General features: G+C 45.0%; 3 protein-coding genes across 3 annotated transcripts; 2 read left to right on the forward strand and 1 right to left on the reverse strand.

The window, feature by feature from the left end:
- Positions 1-237: 237 nt before the first annotated feature.
- Positions 238-6,173, forward strand: LOC127312615 (lysine-specific demethylase JMJ706). The gene is made up of 11 exons (XM_051343139.1): positions 238-670; positions 2,065-2,452; positions 2,550-2,706; positions 2,787-3,006; positions 3,093-3,146; positions 3,234-3,313; positions 3,404-3,681; positions 3,765-4,163; positions 4,246-4,559; positions 4,645-4,908; positions 5,263-6,173. Exons 1-11 carry the CDS (start codon positions 668-670, stop codon positions 5,683-5,685), a joined length of 2,580 nt encoding a protein of 859 aa, XP_051199099.1. The 5' UTR covers positions 238-667; the 3' UTR covers positions 5,686-6,173.
- A 719-nt stretch (positions 6,174-6,892) lies between these two features.
- LOC127312627 (probable inactive shikimate kinase like 2, chloroplastic) lies at positions 6,893-10,338 on the forward strand. Its single transcript, XM_051343159.1, has 8 exons — positions 6,893-7,189; positions 8,619-8,809; positions 8,883-9,077; positions 9,282-9,343; positions 9,434-9,500; positions 9,590-9,708; positions 9,800-9,976; positions 10,097-10,338. The coding sequence occupies exons 1-8, from the start codon at positions 6,968-6,970 to the stop codon at positions 10,195-10,197; spliced, it is 1,134 nt and encodes a 377-aa protein (XP_051199119.1). The 5' UTR covers positions 6,893-6,967; the 3' UTR covers positions 10,198-10,338.
- Positions 10,339-10,488: 150 nt separating this feature from the next.
- LOC127312619 (probable inactive poly [ADP-ribose] polymerase SRO1) lies at positions 10,489-14,941 on the reverse strand. The gene is made up of 7 exons (XM_051343153.2): positions 14,637-14,941; positions 12,376-13,648; positions 11,854-12,095; positions 11,652-11,737; positions 11,173-11,352; positions 10,976-11,071; positions 10,489-10,825 (listed from the first exon to the last, which is right to left on the reverse strand). The coding sequence occupies exons 2-7, from the start codon at positions 13,464-13,466 to the stop codon at positions 10,754-10,756; spliced, it is 1,767 nt and encodes a 588-aa protein (XP_051199113.1). The 5' UTR covers positions 13,467-13,648; positions 14,637-14,941; the 3' UTR covers positions 10,489-10,753.
- Between the last annotated feature and the right edge of the window lie 7,431 nt (positions 14,942-22,372).

A 22,372-nucleotide genomic window follows, 5' to 3' on the forward strand; every position in this document is an offset into this window, starting at 1 on the left:
GGCAGCGCCTTTTGGGCCAACTGTCCCAGGTGGTAGGATTGTAAATGTCACATGCAGGTGAGCAACTACCCTACTACCCTCGCCATGACAGAGCGAAAGAGAAAGGCAGGGCGAGAACGTGGCGGACGCGGTTCCGTCACCGTTAGCGTCAGGCGAACCAACCAACGGATCGATGACCTCGTCTCCGTCTCCATCTCCAACCGAACCAACCAGAGAGAAGTAAAGAAGGGAAAAAAAAAAAGGAAAGCGAGAAATTAAAGGGGGAGAGAAGAGAAAAGCGTGGGCGACGGGTACAAGTGGGTCGCTCCCCGCGGTGCGCTGCGGTTTCGCCATATCACCCACCTCCCACCCTCCTCTCCCCTCCGCCTCCATCCTCGCCCGTTCCGTTCCGTCCCGTTCCGGCGACCGCCCCCCACCGCCGGCAGCCCCGCCCCCGCGGTGGGGTCCCCATTGCCGGCCCTCCTCACCTCCTCCACCTCCCTCACCCCCGCGCACCACCGCGCGGGAAAATAACAGCCCAGAGCAGGACGAGGAGCAAGCCGAGAGGACGGCTCAGGGCTTCGGTTCCGCCGGGATCCCCACCCCCGCCGCCGCGCCCGGACGGGAATGCGGGGCCCCAGCCGCCGCGGAATTCGCTAGCCGCGCCCAGCCGCGGCCCGCCGGAGACATGGTGAGTTCCCGAGATCTGCCCCGCGGTTTCCGCCGCTCCTTCCGCCTCCCCCGTTCGCGCCATTTTTTTCTCTCTGCCCTCCCTCGCCGCCTTAATCATCAGCGCCTGTTCCTGGCCGGTTACTGTTTGATTCCTAGCTAGAGTTTTTCTCTGGAATTATTGCGTCGTCCTCCCGGTAAAATTTCCTCCCTCCCCAAGCCCGCGGAGCGATTCGTAGATGCCGCCACGAATCGCGCCAATTTGGTAGAATTACTCGGAATTTAGCGCCCGTCGATCAGCGCTCCCCGTCAAATTATACCTTGTACGCGTTCTCCGCGTTCCGTCTCCGTGAATTCCGAGGCCGTCAATGTTGGAAACCCATGCGGAACATGTTTTGCAGGCCTCTTCCTTTTGGATTTCTCCCTAGTTACCATCATCGCCACCGCAGCTGTACCCAACTCCGCCTCGCCCCCGCCCAAGGCCCCGTGGGATTGATTGGATTGGGTAGATTCACTACGACGTCACCCTGCCTGCCGCTCCCGCTAGGAATCGTACCGCCAGTATTTATTTCCTTCCCTCCACTTTTCCTTCCCCTTCCCCTTTGGGTTAATCACGATGCTCTTTGCTAATTTCGCCGGTACAAGCCCAACTTAATCGCACCTATCCTTGCCGTGTGGGGTTCGTTCGGCAACCGGCCGGGCGGTGGCATCTTCCTCCCCTTTCCCGCTAATTTCTAGTGCCGCTCCAGTGGGCGCATGTGCGTAATTACCCGCTTTGACCGAGTATGGAAACCACCTTTTTCGTCCTCCTTTCCTCCCGACGAGTTTTCTACAGTAAGCGTATTCTTCCGTCGTCCGAGCCTCTATCAGCTCGCCGTGTGTTACCAATTGAATTCCATGGAATCACAATCATTATTAGTTGGCTACCATTGCTGTGAATACCTCGGGGACGCACAAGTAGTTTTTTGATTCCTCGAATTTCGAATGGCCCTGGGTAAATTCCTCGCGCAAGACTGATTGCGATGGATGGTCGTCGCGGGGATGAGGAGGAAGGGTATCGCGGTGCCGTGTTCGGTTCCACGACGATTGCTTTCCTGACTCAGTTTCCAGTGGCCTCTCTTTCGTCTCCACCTACGACCGATTCCTGCCAGCCAGACCAATGGGGCGCTGCTAATTGACCCCGCTGTCTTTGCTGGTCAATGCCGGCTTTGCTAAATGAGATTGCAATGTTTCACGTGCTTGTTCGTTCACTCTCTTTCGTTTCCACCTGTGACCGATTCGTGGCAGCCAAACTGTTCATGCTCATTGACTTGACCAGTGCCGTCTTTGCTGGTCAGCGCTGGCCGGCTTGCCAAACTAGATTGCAATGCTGCACGTGCTTGTTCACTCCCTGATGTGTCTCTACCATCCTCGCAGGTAGAGGGCAGGAACTGTCTCCCCGCAGAGGTCAGGAACGGGCTCGAGACGCTGAAGAAGAGGAGGCTCGAGAGGATGCGTTTGAGCGCGCAGAACGAGGCCGACGACAGCCCTGCCGTGGCTGCGAGGAGCGGCGGGGATGCGCTGCGGGCTCCCGCAAACTGTGGCGTGAGATTGCATGCCAACAATGGTGCTGCGGGTTCACTAAGCACTAGCAGCGCCCAGGACAAGGATCCTTTCGCCAAGCGCAAGGTCGACAAGTTCGACATGTCTAACCTTGAATGGATCGACCAGATACCGGAATGCCCTGTGTACTGTCCCACCAAGGAGGAGTTCGAGGATCCCATTGCTTACATACAGAAAATATCCCCCGTGGCTGCGAAATACGGTACAGCTCCCTTTTCTTAGACTCGAACTCTTGTTCTTGACAGTGTGTTACTGAATTGGTGAGTAATAACCATTGTTATTGCATCTTTCTACTTCAGGCATTTGCAAAATCGTAGCTCCTGTAACCGCTTCTGTGCCTGCTGGTGTCGTGCTGATGAAGGAGCAGCCTGGCTTTAAGTTCGTTACTAGGGTTCAGCCGCTTCGTCTTGCTGAATGGGCTGAAGACGATACGGTCACTTTCTTTATGAGTGGAAGGTGCGCCGCTGTCTTATCTATTTCTCGCTACCGGTTTAGTTTGCCTTCCGAGTCTCATCATCTTTGTCGCGACTTCGCAGAAAGTACACTTTCCGAGACTATGAAAGAATGGCCAATAAGGTGTTCTCTAAGAAATATTCCAGTGTTGGCTGTCTCCCAGCCAAGTACGTGGAGGAGGAGTTCTGGCGCGAAATCTCTTCTGGGAAGATGGATTCTGTTGAATATGCCTGCGATGTTGATGGGAGTGCCTTCTCTTCTTCTTCTCACGATCAGCTTGGGAAAAGCAACTGGAACCTCAAGGTAAAAAGGATATCTTTCTTCCTTCGTCCCTGCGTGTGGTGTTTGGTACTAGACATTCTTATTAATCTTTTTCTGTCTGGCTACAGAATTTTTCACGGCTCTCCAGTTCTGTGCTTAGACTTCTGCAGACACCAATTCCGGTATGTAATATGATCCTTACCAATTTATGTTTTACATTCTTTACTATGGATTTTTTTCATGACTATAATTACTCTGATCCAAAACAGGGAGTAACAGATCCGATGCTCTATATCGGGATGCTCTTTAGCATGTTTGCATGGCATGTCGAAGATCACTATTTGTACAGGTACAGTTTCTCATTCTTATAAAATCATGGTTACTCTTCATTGCTTACCTTCTGGAGAAGTTTCTGACATTGTTATCCAAATATAACCAGCATTAATTACCATCATTGCGGGGCATTTAAAACATGGTATGGGATACCAGGCGATGCTGCTCCTGAGTTTGAAAGAGTGGCTAGCCAGTATGTTTACAACAAGGATATTTTGACTGGTGATGGAGAAGATGCAGCATTTGATGTTCTGCTAGGGAAGACAACAATGTTCCCTCCCAATATCCTATTAGACCACAATGTTCCTGTTTATAAAGCCGTGCAAAAACCTGGAGAGTTTGTTATTACATTCCCTCGTTCCTACCATGCGGGTTTCAGCCACGGTATGTGTAGTTTCTTATATCTCGTGTTTGCTGATTGCCACCTTTATGTGTTATATATTCTAAGCAATATTTGAACTACCTAGGCTTCAACTGTGGAGAGGCTGTCAACTTTGCTATTGGCGACTGGTTTCCTATGGGCTCTCTGGCTAGCAAACGCTATGCACTTCTGAACAGGACACCTTTTCTTGCACATGAGGAGCTACTTTGCCGTTCTGCCGTGCTTCTGTCCGACAAACTATCAAACAGTGATCCAACAACACTTAATTCTGAGCACCCATACACTCAATACTGTGTGAAGTCTTGCTTTGTGCGGTTGATGCGACTGCAGCGACGTACACGTGGCTTACTTGCTAAAATGGGCTCTCAGATATGCTACAAGCCAAAAATTTATTCGAATCTGTCTTGTAGCATGTGCCGGCGTGATTGCTACATTACACATGTGGCGTGTGGATGCACCTTTGATCCTATCTGCCTTCATCACGGTAAGAAGTGCCTCATTTCTGCTTTTGTAGACTCTCCCTGAAGTTTACAATTTACCTGATAGTTTATCTTTTTGGAGTGCAGAACAAGAGCTGCGGAGCTGCCCTTGTAAATCTAACCGGACTGTCTATGTCAGAGAGGATGTACTGGAACTAGAGGCTCTATCTAGAAAATTTGAGCAGGATATTCGCTTGGATAAGGAAAAAAGTGCTAATGGCTCTTTTAAGCAGGCTAGTCCATCATTTAGGACTACCCGGGCAATAAGCAACAGTGAGGCAAACTCTATAGATGATGCAATTTTAGAAGCAAATGATGCCGACGCTGGAAAGATTTCTCCTGCAACATCATCGTTGACATCTTTTGCACATCATAACGAGCCTCTACCTGCAGAATCAAAGGTCAGTTTACCAAGCTCAAATTGAACCTTCTTTCCAACTATTGATTTTTTTTTTTGTTTGAGTTAATGGTAATGTTGTTTTTCAGGTCTATGCATCTCAAACCAACCAAGATTACTCAACTGCAAACCAGGCCATAAACACATCACCAGTCAAACGAAATGACACTCTGGGTGACAATTCATCCTTCATGGCTGACGCTTGTAATGAAATTAGTTCCTGCAATGCTTCACCCATGGATTATAGTGGCAATTCTGATTCTGATTCTGAGATCTTCCGAGTCAAGCGCAGATCCAGCATATTAGGAAGATCTGCTCTTGACACAACGACAACGGACTCCTCTGAACAGAAGGTACGTTGTGGTTTCAGCCTTTAGTTACGAGAACCGATTTTAGGAGAGATGAAGACGGATTTTTTTTTACTCGGTCATTGGATCCTATAGCCAGAGTTTTTTTTTTATCGCTGCCTTGCCTGCTCGCTGTGGTGACATATTCACATAAATACTTAGGCTTAGGAATGTCGAGGGCTTAGATATATGATGGAATCACATTGTAGGTTAGTGAACACAAAGATTTCTGAGTTACTCACACCATGCAGGATATCTGAATAACGAAATTAGTAATTGAATGAGGACCTAGAAAGAACTATGGTTGCGTAGGATGGTTACTGTGTATACTTAGTTTCTGATAAAAAATACTTTAATCAGGTTCTGAGGCGGCTGAAGAAGGTGTGCCATGAAACGCAACAGGACAATAAGCATCCCGCAGACTCTGAGCATTTTTCAGTTCCTGCGATCCATACGAGCCGTATGAAGTCAAATTCCGCCTCCACTTCTGATGAAGAAAGAGAGGACATGGTTCCCATCTCCTGGAGGATGAAGCGGCGCCACCTGGAAACTAAACACGAAGATGCCAGCTACGAAGTGAAGCCGAAGGTGTATCCATCTACCAGCAGTTGTTCCCAGCAAGAGTTTGCGGAAGCAACTAGAGATGCAGCTTCAGAGGTCCGGCCAAAGCGAGTGAAAATCCGGTTCACTCCTAGCGCTAACAGACTGGTTGAGCAGCAGAGCAGCTCAGGTCAGAGATTTGCAAGCGATGACAAGCCACCTGGGTATTGGCGCACGTATTAGGGTGCGGCTACACACAGGTGCTAACCTCAACAGATAGAATTCTTTGTCTAGGTGCATTGTTAACTACACGAAGCGCTTGCATTATGGTTAGCACAGATGCTGACTGACTGAGTTTAGGAAGGGTGAGGAGAGGAGGATAGGGCTGATTGCTTTGGTTAATCCATTCTTTGTGCAGCATGGCCTCCAATTTGAGGCCTCGCTAGGCACGGTTAGAAATCATGATTTGTTTAGAGGCTCTGAGTCACCGCTTGCTGCTCTTTGATGCCTGCATTGCCTGTGACGGAATTGGGCCTCGCTACCTTCCATTCTGCAAGTCCTTTTTTCTTTTGTTTAGCAGCTGTAAATCTCTCTGTATCTTCTTGTTTTTATCATCAACAAGAGCGGCATTAGCTGCTGCTAACTGTATTCTTTCATACGCTTGTCGATTCAAGTATCCTTGGCTTACCTGCTTCTGAAATATTCAATCAATTGAGCAAATCATTCTTTTAGGATGTTGGAATGGAAGTGTCTTAAGATGTTTGGAAATTCTCCTGAACACTCCAGGAATTGTGGAATTGAACCGTTTCTCGTGACATGGGTTACAAAAAGGACACCCGCCTGAACACTGAAGTGTTTACCTTTTAGAATTTTCCTTTTGTTTACACAGTGAAGCACTTTGAAAATTCTCCTGAACACTCGAGGAATTATTGAATTGAACCATTTATTGTGAAATTTATGCGTTACAAAAATGGACTCCTGCCTGAACGAAGGGATTTCGGTTCTTAGGAATTTTTCCAAAGGAATGTTGTAGATTTACGTTCTTAGAACTTTTTTCTATCTACACTGTTTGATTTGTAGGATTCAAATTTTTAGAATGCATACCTCATGTTACAGTTCTCTTGTTGACATTCTATTTCTACAGTTTTTCTATTACTGTGTTCTAAAACCTGACCCTTAGATTTTTTCTTTTGTTTACACAATGAAGCGCTTCTGCTTATGGAATAACGATTGTCTTTTCTAACAAACATGGTTCTCACGAATATCAAAGAAGAGGCTTTGTGAAGCCTAAATAATTTTGTAATATAACGCCTTTATGTGTTGTTTGCCTTGGCTTTTGCCAAGGTTGAGATTGTAATACTACCTAAAAAAATGTTCTTAATTAATAAAAATGATACGAGTAAATCTTTTGCCTTGTTAAAAAAAGACCGTCTTCCCTAACTCTGACGGGAGGGAGAAGCTAAGGCAGTCCCCGCCTCACAGACACACACAAGCACATACAGTCCGGGACCTCCATCCTAGAATAATGGCGGCCATGTCCATTGCCGCAGCCACCACCTGCTGCTCCTCCCCCTTCCCTTCAAACCCCAGCTGGCACGCCACATCCTACTCCCGTGCTGCTCGCCTTCCTCTTCCACGGCCAGCTTGGCGGCGCTCTCTCCTTGCCGCCTCCACGCCGGCGAGACGGCTCCGCATCCGCCCCAGAACATCCGCGTCTGCATCACCGGCCACAGCGTACGACTACGAGGCAAGCAACTGCTCTCTTCTTGATTATCCACTGCTTCATTCTGCTTACCTCATCCGTTCTCGTATGCTTGCTAGTTGCTACCCTTATCTGCTTATGCGCTCGATACGCACACGGCACTCTTCAACGAGCTCGCACTCGCCTTCCCCAATTCTGTCATCTCGGTGTCCCCAATTGCCATTTTATTTGTGTCACGCACTCCCATTACCAACATCAGTGCTAGCAAACTTGGTTTCAGTAGTTCAGTATGCGCACCTGTTGTCAACGATTTCACAACCTGCCCAGTTCTAGGAGAAGAACAAGGCCACAAGGAGGAATGTTCAGACTTCAGAGATTCCTAGTATCTGCAATAGCGTCACGCAGCGCCTGTTTCCCTCATCGTACATACAATCTTGCATACCGCATCAAACGCATTGCTATGGTGTGACCATAAACATGATTCAACATATACATTACGGATCATTCGGAGTGGACTATGGAGTATGGAAATGGTCACCTTGGACCACATTTTGCAATGGATTTCTTTGCCAGCCCCCTGTTTGTGCTCATGTACTAGTCTTGGGTCAAGTAAATATTGTACTACCATTTAGAAAAAGCATTGTAGATTACTCGGGAGATGGCTTGCTATGAGATGTCTTCCCTTCATCCTATTCCTAATGAACCACATGAGTCACATAGCTCGGAAAATAATTTTATGGGACCTGGTCCACAAATTCACCTCCGTGGACTAACCCCAGCGATTGACACATGTCATGTGTGGTAGTTTATATCTAAAAATAGGCGACCAAATCCTGTACATTTTCTCCCTCCTGTCCACGTGTCAATTGCTGGAGTTGGTCCACCAGGGTGAATTTGTGGACTAGGTCACAAAATTATTTTCCACACAACTCCCTGTTTCCCTCATTGTGCATTGAATCCTGCATACAGCATCAAACACATATATGCACTGAAATGAACTGTGACTAGAAGATGCAACTTATATTTATTGCAGATTACTTGGTGTTAACTATGAAAGGTTACCTTATAATATCACATCTTACAATGGTCGTTCCCCCCTAACTCCTCTAAAGCATCATATCAGTTGGTTCTGTGCAACAATTCCACGGCCAGCAGCGCTGTTTGTGCTCATATGTTAGTCCTGGAACAAATACACACATCCGTTGCAAAATAATTGTAGAGCATGGTGCTTATTTGGGAGATGACATGCTATGAGATCTCTTTACTTCGTATAGTACAATTGAATACCATGAACCGTATGAATCTAGGTCTCTACGAGCTCCTGTGAGCTGTATAAGAGGTGGCTATTGAGGTTTTGTTAGTAATAAGTTCTGAAAACTTTCTACTCTGAATCCTCCGCATCCTTGCAATATGGTGTTCGACAATATGTATCTTGATGTATTGTTGGAGTATTCAGCTTACATTATTTGTATAGTTCACCGACGGAAACGGGGACGTGGAGCTGAGACTGGACATCGGAAAGCTTGGCATCGAGAGTTCAAGAGATGTTTTTGTGGATGTCGATGACATGTCCATACTGATCAGAGCCAAGTCTGACGGAACACTGAGGACTTTGATGAATGTTACCACTCTGTTCGACAGGGTTAAGTCTTCTGAGACAATATGGTACGTATCAGTAATTCAGCAGCGGGCTTATTGCCCGTCAGGATTTATCTGTTCACTTCTTTCATTCTTACAGGTTCATTGACGAGGAACAGTTGGTGGTGAATCTAAAGAAAGTCGAACAGGAGTTGAAATGGCCTGACATTGATGAGTCTTGGAAATCCCTTACTTCTGGGATCACGCAGCTATTGACAGGGATCAGTATTCATATAGTTGGCGATGCCACGGATATTAACGAGTTGGTTGCTAAAGAGATTGCTGAGGGCATTGGGTGCGTGCATCACTGTCTTATAATGCGGGGTGCCAATTGCATTCTTGTTTCTGCTGCACCTTTTTTTTTAAAGATCTCCTACACCTTTTTAAACCAGTTAATAGTTATGTCCAACTTTGGAATTTGCTACCATAAACACGATAACAATTGTTACTTCATAGCAGATAAGGCTTCTTACATGTGTTTGTGCTGCATGTTTTGCAGGTATCTTCCAGTTTGCACAAGTGAGCTGCTAGAGAGTGCCACTCAAAAGTCTATCGATACTTGTACGTCATTTTGGTGATTTAATATGTAGGCATGCAGAGTTTAAGACCATATGCCACTGCAGCAAATTAACTACATGTAGTTACCTGCAGGGGTGGCTACAGAAGGAGTGGATAATGTAGCCGAAGCGGAATGTGTCGTCCTAGAAAGCCTTAGCACGTTGTTTTTCCTCCCGGGCTTCTCCTCTTGCTTTCGTTGATTACAGTTGATCACTTGTCATTTGATCTCAAGAAATACATCTCTTGCAGCCATGTCCGTACCGTGGTAGCGACGCTAGGTGGCAAGCAAGGAGCAGCAAGCAGATTCGACAGATGGCAGTACCTTCATTCTGGGTTTACGGTGTGGCTGTCGGTGTCCGATGCCGGTGGTGAGGAAGCCTTGTCCTTTGTGTGTGCTGCTGCATTGGTCTTCAGATTCTGATTCTTGCTACACCTGATGTGCTGTGCTGGTTCATGTAGATGAAGCCTCTGCCAAAGAGGAAGCCCGCAGAAGTGTTAGCAGTGGGACCGTTGCTTATGCAAAAGCAGATGTGGTGGTGAAGCTGGGTGGATGGGACCCTGAGTACACGCGAGCTGTTGCGCAGGGCTGCCTCGTTGCCCTGAAGCAACTAACCTTAGCAGACAAGAAGCTAGCAGGTATACATCATAACATCAAACCGCTATAGGTGTGAAATATTAGCAAAATTTGGTGAGAAAGTAGAGACAACTTTTCCATCTTGTCACTAACAAACAGTTGTGGACTTGTGGTAATGGCAGGGAAGAAGAGCCTTTACGTGAGGCTAGGTTGTCGAGGGGACTGGCCAAACATCGGGCCACCCGGCTGGGATCCTGAATCTGATGCCCCACCCGCCATCTGAACTAGCTTCTTCCTTCAGTTCGAGGCTTCTTCTGTCACTGTTTTTCTCTTTAGAGGCTTCATTCATTGTGTGGCCTTCTATTGTCCAACGATGTAAAGAAAGCCTGTGACAATTATACAAAGCATTCAACCTTCCCTTTTCTGTCTCCTCTACTATTATGCCTTAAATTGCATCAAGAGACCTCATAAACCACCAGATAATTTCTGAGCTCAAACTGCATCTGCAGATGAGGCGTACACGCATGAAGAAATATAAGCGCAGCGCAAGATATCAATCTCGCAGCTGTATAAGTTAACAAAAATGCCAATTATTAACTAAACTCAATGTTGTCTGGATAAAACCAAACAGAACGGTAAACAAGGAGCCTTTTCCTATTTAACAACCTTACGTTCACAAGTATACTCGAACAGTTTCCTTGTTGCAACTAAAACAGAAAAACAGAGCAGCATATGCATAGACAGACACAACCAACTCAGAAGACTATCATTTGTTTCATGGCCTCCTGGTTCTGGGTAATCGTCAAAGTCGACCAGTTCCTTATCTCTTTCACCAATGATCACTGATCTCGTGGCTCAGCCACAAGCTTGGCTGGTACATTGGGTGCTTCACGCCTGACCACCGGAGGTAACTGTTGATACATAAACACAAGGTGAATTACATGTTGCTATTCAATGCCCTAAGAGCACTAAGCTGTGTGTTACCGACTGATGAGACATGGTAGTCTACTTCATAATGAGAAGCTAAGAGTGCCTCAAAATAATAATAAAATGGTTCAAACCTTATCTTGGAGCCGAATTATTGTGGATACCAGCATTCTGTCACCTACTATATGCCTTAGCCTCTTCACTAGATCGACTCGGCTTATTTTCTTGGTCTGGTATAAATACACACACAGACAAATATAAGTAAACTCAGCTGTCAACAGAAGCAGAAGGTAAGCTCCCAACTGAGAACGTCAGGAACAGAACAGCAGACCTTGAATTCTTCATAGCAGTTATTGATCATGTCCATATTCTCGCGAGGAACTTTGGTTGAAATAGCTGCAAATAACATGGAGAAAGGCATCCAAGGTGTACTTGGAGCTTTTGCCATTGAACCTCCTAACATGGGGGCACATTGACCACCCAATGCTGGAGATGCCTCAAGGTTCATGTCCTGGTTGTACATAGAAGAATGTTGTCAACAGGTGTCACAACTTGCCCAACGTAAGTGGCATAACATGGTCATAACAGGAAACTTATCATATTTGGAGATTTCTATCAAACATAAAGACTACAATCAGCTTGAGTTATAATCTCATAATGGAAGCACAAGTCAACACTGTTGAGCCAGACACTCAATCTGAATTACTGCATGCTCCTGCTGCTCCAACAGAGGAACTTGTCTGTATGAGAACAGAAGTTGACTCTAGTCTGACAGTACATATTATCAACTCCCAATGTAGAAAATCTCACCTGTGATACACTGTCCGGCGAACTGGGACTCAACACCATTGAAACATCAGACGAATCTTGACAATCTTCTTGTGTGAAGAGGGAATCTGACACATGATGAGAGAGCTTGATCACCATCACATGATAATTGAGATTGACATATCATGAACTGTACAAAGCTAAATAAAAATCTAAAAATGACGCAGCAGTTGCGATAAATTACCTTTGGATTTAGAAGGCAATTTGATGGTGACTACAAATTCAGAATAGACATGACTATTCAGATTCATATCCCATACAATGTAATGCTGCGGGTTTTTTAGGTCATCTACACCGCTATCAAAATACTCGCTACTAGGCTGGTGCTGCTTAGATCCATGGCGAACTATTTCTACGTTCCCCATAACAACACGGCACAACATCATATGGACAATGCCATTTTCATCAACATCAGAGTAATTCACACTGCAGAAAGTAATACAAAATATTGAATGTTTCCAGTGGTTAGGGAAAGGACGAAACATGTTAAAGAATGGAAATAAATAAATTATTATACAGCGTAAGTTGACATATAAAACATGTAAACAATTGCAGAAACTATTTATCTACAAATAACAAAACAGGAATGGGAAGAATAAGACAGATGTGAATATACTACTTCAAAAATTTCTGAAGAGGGGTTAGATATCCATAGTGTTCATAGTAAGTTTTTGGCAAAGAGATAATCTGAGACAAGAGCAAATACCAGTTAATGGAGCAATTAGCTGGTGCAAGGACTATGCCAGTTCCATAGGGTGGACACTTAGTGGGCTTCTTAACTTGCAAGGTGCCAGTCAGCATCATTTCATCCACAACTTCTTTCGAGCAAGGAAGCCAGGCATAACGCACATTTGCATTACCATGCTGACGTGTAGTGGCCTTTACCTGTTTTTGGAAGAGACCAAAACGTCCTTCTCTACAATTATTCACCAGAGGCGTTCTGTAGATACCGACAATGTCCTTTGAACCAATAACATTGCCCATTCCCTGCATCAACAGTGTCTGCACAACTCCATGTTGTGACTGCCCACCCAGCTTATCTTGCTGTGGTTGAGAACTAAAGGCTGTAGGCATCGGTTCATTTTCACCAACATTTTCTCCAACTTCCAAAACTTTCTTCTGGATGATACTCTTCACAGCCTTAACTCTCTTGGCACTGGAAACTTCTTCAGTACTTGACTCAAAGTTGGAGCTTTCAGCAGAGCTCTCCGCTGCTCCGAACTGGTCATTTATTTCATGTGTCCCATTAGGCTCAGCTTTAACATAGACGTGATTCCCGTTGCCAAGATCCTTCCTCCTATATAAGACCTGATCTTCAACAAATACTTCTGGGAAGTAGCGCCTTCCAGCATCATCAATCCAAGCTATCGGCCTCTGAAGACCAGACTTTGAGTCTATGAATGTCATGTGGACAAAGTCGAGCAAGTAGAGCCGCTTCTCATATGCGAGTTCTGTGATGGCCTTCTTTGTCCTGAAATCAACCTGGGCCAGCTTGACAATTTTGTCTGGAAATTCTTTCCAGTTGCCACCTTGGCGGAGCAGGATACGCTTCGGGGTAGAACTAGCCATGAAGTTCTGGTAGCCCTGCAAAATCTGCCTGTTTAAGTGGCACGCGATGTTCGCCTTGCGATCTTCACCAACATACAACCTGATATCAGAGTTTCCAGCAGTACGCTGATGCACTTGAGAGGTGTTGCCGGCATCAGCATGGTTTGCAGCGGGGCAGTCCCGCTTCCTCTTGAGGCTAGTTGCGTTCTTTGCGCATTTAGCCAACACCTTTTCGTTCATCGCAGCCATTGTTTCCAGTAGAGAAGAACGCCAAACAGAGACTAATTCCTTCTAGCAAACTAAAGCCCACGAGTCTAGTATTTACACTAAGCTAATGCAGAAACTTCTGAAGATAATCTACTACGTTGTCGACGAGGAGAATACTAGGAAAGGTCGGGTGAGAGAGAGGCAACATAAAAGAAGAAGTAGTCCTGGAAAAGGAAAAATTAGCCTATGTTATTAACCAGCGGTTACATAAAATCTCGAACAACTTAAATCAAGGGTACGTTCTCTGAGCACGTAATCATGAGAGTAAATTCCACAAAAACAATTTCAATACATTAGCATGATGGTCTAGATGATAAAAAGATACAGCAACAAAACATCAACAGCATATCTGTCTGAATTCTAAAAGCTAACATGTGTTGGTCTACGTGAACGAAAAAAGCGCGCGAAACACGTAAATCAAATATATTTGAAAAAAAGCGGGGAACCACAAATAAATGATGTAAAGTTGGCCTAGTCAAGCAATCATAGAAGGTAACAAGGCAGATTCTGTCCAACGTGGAATTCAACAGAATTATCATGATAAAGAAAGTGGCCACTTAATTTCTCCATCGGAATCCCACAAGCATGGTGCTGATGAACTAACGTAAAATTCATCGCATCAAAAGATACAACAACAAAATATCAACAGCATACCTGTCTGAATCCTATAAGCTAATATGTGTTAGTCTACGTCGACGAAAAAGCGCGCGAAATACGTAAAATTTGAAAAAAGCCGGGAACCATAAATAAATGATGTAAAGTTGGGCTAGTCGAGCAATCATAGAAGGTAACAAGGCATATATGCTGTCCAACGTGGAATTCAACAGAATTATCATGATAAAAAAAGTGCCCAGTTAATTTCCCCATCGGAAAGCATGTTGCTGATGAACTTAACATAAAATTCACAGGTAGTTGCGCATCAAAAGTTGAAAATTTTAAGATTTAGCAAGTCGATCGTACATGGAATCTGCTTCATAAATCCTAAATCTACCAGTACTACTTCAGGCAATCAGCACAAAAAAAGCCCTAGTTCTTTCTTACGCAAGTAAATTCTAGCATACAAAAACAAAGAATTATAACGACCGGGAAAGTCGCGCAGATCCACACGGAGAGCACCAACCAAATCGGCCGATCCAGCGTGGCGACGCTTACCTAGGGTTAGCAGCGGCGTCAGCGGAGGAGGCGGCGAAGGAATTTATGCGGTTCATCTCGTCCGATCTAACCCCCGGTCACCCCCGCTAGGACTCCCTCACGGAGCCAACTTCAGCCCCGGCGACGACGGCCGGAGGCGCACCCCGCCGATCCTCCCAGCACCGGCGGCGAGCGAGGCTCGGCTGGTCAGAGCGAGGGCTCGGGCTCCGGACGGCGGCGGGCGGCGGCGGGCGAGAAGAAGGCGAGAGGAAAGTTGGGGGAGAGGAGAGCCGTGCGGCGGTGGATGAATTATTATTGGTGTTGGGAAAATACTAACGCGGGCGGGTCCACGCCTTTGTCGTGCCCACTTGCGAGGCATTAATACTGCGCCCACCGCCTTACCGTTGGCCCTGCCACCGACGTGCGGGTCCGGGCGAGGGTGGGGCCCGCCTGGCGGTGGGGTGGCGGCGCGCTAAACTTGGATGCCAAGTTGCGTGTGATTTTTCTTGGGCCGTAAGCAAAATGGCGACGGCCTGATGCCGACATCCCGCCCCATCCGACGGTTCACACGCGCGGTCAACGTTCTCCGCCCCGCGCGCAGCCGTCCGTCTGGCTGGCTGGCCCAGATATTCTTTATTCCCGTCTAGTATTTTTTTTTCTTTCTGATAACGTTCGGTTGCGTGCGCGAGTGAGATACAGGCTGACGTGTCCGTGACGGAAGTTCGTGCTTGCTTCCGATTTGTATTCTTTTTGGGGTTTGGTTTGTTGGTTTCACGAAACCTATGTGTGTACGTACATACCATCGGGGACGCGCTCAAAGTCTCCAAAATGTTGCTCAGCGGTTGGAGGTGGTGGTTTGTGCCGGTCCCTGTTGGGCGGGCGCGAGGTCTTGGAACTCTTTGTTGGGCGAAAGCTCTGTCTTGGCGGTCGGCCAGGACCGACGATGGTGACGCCCGTGGGCGCCACATACTTCTTGAAGGCGTCGTCGAAGCGGGAGTTTCTTGTTCTCCGCTCGGGCTCTCCGGGGGAAACCCTAGACCCCTCGCGGGTTCGGGCGTGGGCGGCGCTCTCGTGTCGCTTTGCCTCTTGGGGCCTCGCTTTGGATGTCCACCGGACAGAGGGACTTGTGGAGTGTTTTGGTGGTTCGACGGAGTCGGGTTCGTCTTCGGTCAGGCGGGGCGCGGCCTTGGGGTCGGCGTGGTAGTTGGAGCGGTGGCTCCGGTCTTTCGCCTCCGCCTGTTGCGTTGAGGTGTGGTGTCGACCTGGATGGTCGTCGACCCGTATGGAGCACAGCCTCGGGGCTGGCGTGTGGTGTCGTGTTGTAACGATTTTTTCGGCCAGTTTTCCTCATAAACGGGCCAACTCTTTTCTCCTATATCAATGAAAGGCAAAGCTTTTGCCTCGTTTCAAAAAAAAAAAAGTCTCCAAAATATAAATATGGAACATGTTACTGGATTGCTTCTTTCATCTTCTTCGGTCAGCCGGAGAAGGGAAACGAAACTGATTGATTAGCTATCCCTTTATTTGCAGCGACTGTAATAATAGTCTATAGATCTCACGTAGATTAAGCATGAGTGATTTTTTTTCCTAAATGTCATTGTCCGGGCTGCGGTTTTCAAGAGCAAGATTTGTAAATAGGACTTTCTTTGAGTCACCACTGTTGACTATGTTGAGTTATACTAGTAATTACCATACCATGGATAGGTTGGCTCAAGGGTATTCCTTCTCGGTCGTTTCTACATAGTAGATTATTGAGCATGAGTGATGTTCCTAAATGTCATTGGTTGGGCTGCAGATTTCAAGAGTAGTAAGATTTTTCAATAGGACTTTCTTTCAGTCATCATTGTTGACTATGTTGAGTTGTAATTACCATCCCATGGACATGCTGGCTCAAGGTATTTCTTCTTTATCGTTTCAATGAATCATCGACGGAGTTTACCGTGTAATAGTTGTTGGTTGCCACGAATATGGATGTTTTGGTGTAGCAATGGAGGCTCTGAAAAAACGTTCTCCGTATATACATCATTTTGCAGCCATTAGAGTGATGTGTTCCTCTCAATGTAACAGTTGATCGGCATGAGACATTTCTCCATTGATATTGGGGACACTTGGATTATTAAACCGAGAGCATATTCTGCGTGGTGATTTATTGTTTGCTACCATGTGATGGGCAGTGGGTCATCATTCAGGGCTGCAAAGTATTGAATTAATAAGGACATCGGTGAATAGATGGCCATAAGACGTGTTCCTGATGGAAATACGTGTTTGCCTTAGATTTGTACTCTTCATAATATTTTCATTTTAGTTATTATGCATCTGCATGTTTATGAGCCTGCCCATATAGTCATTTTAAATAAAGAGGACATGTACAAAGCCTCCAACATAAATATGGACCATGATTTGTCTCCAAGAACCAATGAATTCATTTGCATCGCATCGCAGTGAACAAGGGCATAAGTTAATATTCAATCAACGGAAACTTATTAAAGTATGCTCATGGAGAACCCGCCTTATATTGCTAGCATATGTACGTCCCTCTCTCCGCATGTGCATCACGGAGTGCCTGCGAGAGAGCGCATCTAATGCCCAACCGAGAAGGGAGATGCTTAATTTGCGGGTAGCCCGGGTAGTCCACTTTACTTGTCAATGTGGGGAGTTATCGCAATAGTTGATTAGATGAAGGTACAATTTAAGCTGACTATACTATATACTAGACTCACGGAAGAAGGAAAAAATACTTGTTAGAGAGCCCCTATTCATCGTGACTATGGTATATACGTTTGATATAAATTAAGTTGGAGTGGTTTTCTGAAACATCATTGTCTATGATGTTTTTTAAGAGTAAGATTTGTGAACATGCTAAGATGGTGTGATCATTGTGGGCTACAAAGTTGAACTAGCAATGAATATAAAGACACCAACTAACAAATTATCATAATATGTGTTTATGATGGAAGTTTGTGTGTGCCCCCTAATTTTTATTTATTTTTGCTTTCAATCATATTGCAATAGAATTTCATGTTTCACATAACTAGGCACATTCGTTCTCTAAATAAAAGGTACATATAGTATGGAGGACATGTAAAAATCCTCCATGATAAATATGAACCATGTTCGTAGGAAATAACTAGTGATTTATTGTGTGACTAGTCGGGGTGGTTATAGTTTCAGCTAATTATGGATCAAACCCAATGTTTATTACCATGTATATATCACTACTATGATGTTTTTTCAGTGAGTAGCGACGACGTCAGTATCAAGCCGTAGGTGTTGCCTTCACAAATAAAATAAATGCACATAACTCTACCCTAGACATTATGTGTGTTGGCATTGGGAGAGTGCGGGTGCGCATGTACATTGTAATCAGTATTTCCAGTGAAACATACAAGTTTACAATAGCAGTTTTCTTTCTCGTAATAAGCCAACAAGGAAATAAAACTATAACTAGTTAGCTAGCCCTTAGTCTGTTGCTATTACAAATTTGATATATGAAGCGATAACTGGCTATGTCAATTGTATAGGTACCTTAGATAAATGAACTAGTTACTTCAGATGGATGGACATGTTCAAGGTATGTGTTACTTATTTGTTATTTCTATAAATTGAGTCATAATTTCCATTTAGTGGAATACTAATCGATTTTGCACGCACATGTGTGTCAGTGAAAGTTACCACCCCGTTAAAACCTTTACCATATTATAATCAACTAGCAACCAATATGTTGGTCAAGTAACAATTGGGACGATAAGACATCAAAATAAAATTGATTATAAGTTTTAATGTTGCTCATAACCAAGGGCACATTTTTGCAAGATGAAGCTAGAGAATCGTTATATTTGTGGGTTTTAGAGACCATGCATTTGCATGCAATGAACAAGGACACCAGTTAGGAAATTTTGTAAGACTTGTTATCATACACTGATGGACATCATGTGTGTCGTATGCGTCTCTTCACCTCTTTCCTCTTCAAGTCAACTCGTCAAGGCCATGTGTGCAGTGGGAGTAGGGGAGCAGCATGCTCCCCTGCCCAACCAACAACATGGTGCATACTCATGAATGGGCAGGAGATAACGCGGTAGCTGGCTGAAGAAATGTGTGAGCTAATATAAGTATAATTTTTTTGGAACAAAAATCACCATACATGCCAATTGGTTGAAGAGTTATGCTCTTACTTTTTACCTCGTTAGGTGACCTATTTATCACTTATTAATTTATAGTATTGTGTTGATTTATGATGTGCAAATCTAGAAGTCCTCTTTTGTGGTAGTATCATATGGTAACATGGGTCCCTGAATCTCCATGACTCAGTATGGTGCATTCGTTGTGTGAGCATGATAAGGAGTGGTCACGACTCGAGATTGTGCATATGTGTTGGTCGTATTTCATATTTCTAAGAAAAAACATTTTCGTATGAATTTTCTTTATTATAGTCAAACACGAATGAGACAAGAAAAAATAATAATCAACTAACATTTAATTTTTTTTGACACCTGTACCGTAGGGAAAAGTCCCTACGGTGTAATTTTTTATATATAACGAATATTTACAAGTTACAGCTAGCCTTAACCAAGGCTTATGAAATCAAGGTGGAAAAGAGTGTTTAAGAAGAAAGAAGAAAATTACAGAAATATATTGGCGAGCCATTCAACTAGGGGTTGAACATAAGCTGTTTTGACCTTGTAGCGATGCAAGAGTATATCACTTTGGAAGCAAACTTTCCATCTACTAAAGGAGGCTGGGTTACTGATGAAAATCAAATCATTCCTGACTTTCCAAATGTTCCAGGCTGCACAAGCAAAGACTTCGAAAAAACAAGGACCAATAAAAGCCGCCTTGGCTGCCATAAATTTTTCAGCAAACGGTCTTGAACAATCCCATTGGATATTTAAGAAAAGCCAACATTGGTGTGCAAACTCACACTGGAAAAAGAGATGTTCAGACGTTTCCAAGTCATTTCGCACGCACAGCTATTATAAGTTGATGCTATTATAAGTTTGACCAAGGTGATGAGTCACTGTAGTTCACTATGTTGAGTTGTAGTTATGTTCGAGGTATTCTTTTTTTTATTGGTATGCATTGAGACTTAGTTCATCATGTAGTATGCTAGTAGTGAAATTTTCAAAAAACATGATCGTTCACCAATCATCACTGACCATTCATGTGCACTCCCATGACAAATTGGCCTGAATAAAACAATTCAACAAATAAGGTTGAGTTTTGCTTATGGTAATAGACTGATGGATATTTTTCACGGTGATGCATTGTTCATTACGTGATGGATGTTATATTTGTACGGTACAAAGTTTGGTTGCATTGAAGTGAGTGAGGATATCAAGTAATAAGCAATCATGTGAAACTTGCTAACGATTGGGCTCGTGGATATGCCAATTGAAAAAGGATACAAGGCAAGACAAATACGTATTTGACTATTGGAACCAAGTTTACTATTCAGCAAACAGTGTAAGGTTACACTGCTTACAATTTTGCCATGGTTGCTCGTATATTTATCGTGTATTAATGCATAGGCTTCGTAGTACAAATATGATTTTATGATGTGAATAAGTAGAAGTCCTATCTACTGACAGTATGATATGGTGCATGGACCAATCTTAAATTGGTAGGTGTTGTGCGAGTAATAATAATCACATGTTTACTTTCTCAAGGTCATATTCCATAAAGAGGATTGTACCGTCAGCGTATTGAAGAATCGATAGCCACCATTGATGGTGCTCCGGTTATGGCGCCAGATAATCTTGTTTAGCGCTGTTGTGGTAGCGGTTGGGAAATCCCAAGAGGAAGACATGATGAGCACAACAGCAAGTTTTTTCTCAGTACGAAACTAAGGTTTAATCGACCAGTAGGAGAAAGGCGTGACTTCTGAAGGTGGTACTATCTAACTAGTGGCAGAGCGCACTATCGACGTCAGCAACAATATGGAACCTGCACACAACACAACCAAAGTATGTTGCCTCAACTTGCAGTGAGGTTGTTAATCTCACCGGTTTGCTGAACCCAAAGGATTAAACGTATCGAGTGGAAAGAGATGTTTACAAAAAGTTAACAGAACATGATTGCAATAGATAAATTTATCAGTGTAAAAGGAAAGGACCGGGATCCACAGTTCACTAGAGGTGTCTATCCATAAAGATAAATAGCATGTTGTGTGAATAAATTACAGCTGGACAATTGACAGAATATCGATCATACATGACAAGATGATTACTATGAGATTTGATTGAGCATTACAATATAATACATAGACCGTAATCCAACTGCGTCTATGAATAATAATCCACCTTCCGGTTATCGTCCGAACCCCTTTCAGTATTAAGTTGCAAGCAATAGATTATCACATTAAGCAATATGTGTAAAGTAAACAATAGGATTACCCTCGGAGAAAACATTGTTGTTTTCTCCCTAGTAGCAACAGCACATCTACAATCTTAGAAGTTATTGTCATTCTCCTAGATTACTAGAGGTATGAACCTACTATTGAGCATAAATACCCCTTGGAGTCACAAACATCTACTTGGCCAGAGTATCTACTAGCAACGAAGAGCATGCAAGATCACAAATAATATATGACATGAATATATAATCGACCTCAACATTGTATACAATATTCATCGGATCCCAGCAAACACAACATGTAGGATTACATAAGGATGATCTTGATCATGTAGAGCAGCTCACAAGATCTAAACATGAAGCATAAATTGGAGAAGACAACCATCTAGCTACTGATGTGGACCCGTAGTCTAGGGATGAACTACTCACGCATCACTTCAGAGGCGGGCATGACGATGTAGATGCCTCCGATGATGATTTTTTCCTCCGGCAGGGTGCCGAGAAGAGCTTCACAACCCCCCGAGATGGGTTCTGCGATGGCGGCCACGATGGAACTTTTCGTGGATGGAGACTCGGGTATCCAGGGTTTACCCAAGAAGATGTATAAATAGGCGGAGGATTTAGGCATGGGGGGTCCACACCACCCCTAGGCGCGGGCCACACCCAGGCCGCACCATGGGGTGGTCTGGCCCCCCTGTGGCGCCTCTTCAACCCCACTTTGTGTAGGATAACGTTGCATAGAAAACCAAAATTTTCCTACCGCGAACACGCAATCCAAGCCAAGATGCAATCTAGAAGACGGTAGCAACGAGGGGGTTATCGAGTCTCACCCTTGAAGAGATTCCAAAGCCTACAAGATGAGGCTCTTGTTGCTGCGGTAGACGTTCACTTGCCGCTTGCAAAAGCGCGTAGAAGATCTTGATCACGGCGCGACGAACAGGCAGCACCTCCGTACTCGGTCACACGTTCGGTTGTTGATGAAGACGACGTCCACCTCCCCGTTCCAGCGGGCAGCGGAAGTAGTAGCTCCTCTTGAATCTGACAGCACGACGGCGTGGTGTCGGTGGTGGTGGAGAAATCCGGCGGAGCTTCGCTAAGCGTGCGGGAAGTGGAGGAGCGGGGCGGCTAGGGTTTGGGGAGAGGGGGGCGCCGGCCACTAAGGGGTGCGGCCACCTTGGTGGTTCTTGGGGTGGCCGGCCCCCTCCCCTTGGCCCTCATTATATAGGTGGAAGCCCCAAGTGTTGGACTACAAGTCTCCGAATAAGACCCGAACCTAAAACCTTCCATGTGATAGGGAAACCTACCCAAGGTGGGAATCCCACTTGGGGTGGGATTCCCCCCTTCCATGTGGGGGGGTGGCCGGCCCCCATAGGGGGAGTCCACTTGGGACTCCTCCCCCTCTAGGGTTG

The sequence above is a fragment of the Lolium perenne genome, chromosome 1 (genome assembly GCF_019359855.2).
Source record: "Lolium perenne isolate Kyuss_39 chromosome 1, Kyuss_2.0, whole genome shotgun sequence".
Taxonomy (NCBI): domain Eukaryota; kingdom Viridiplantae; phylum Streptophyta; class Magnoliopsida; order Poales; family Poaceae; genus Lolium; species Lolium perenne.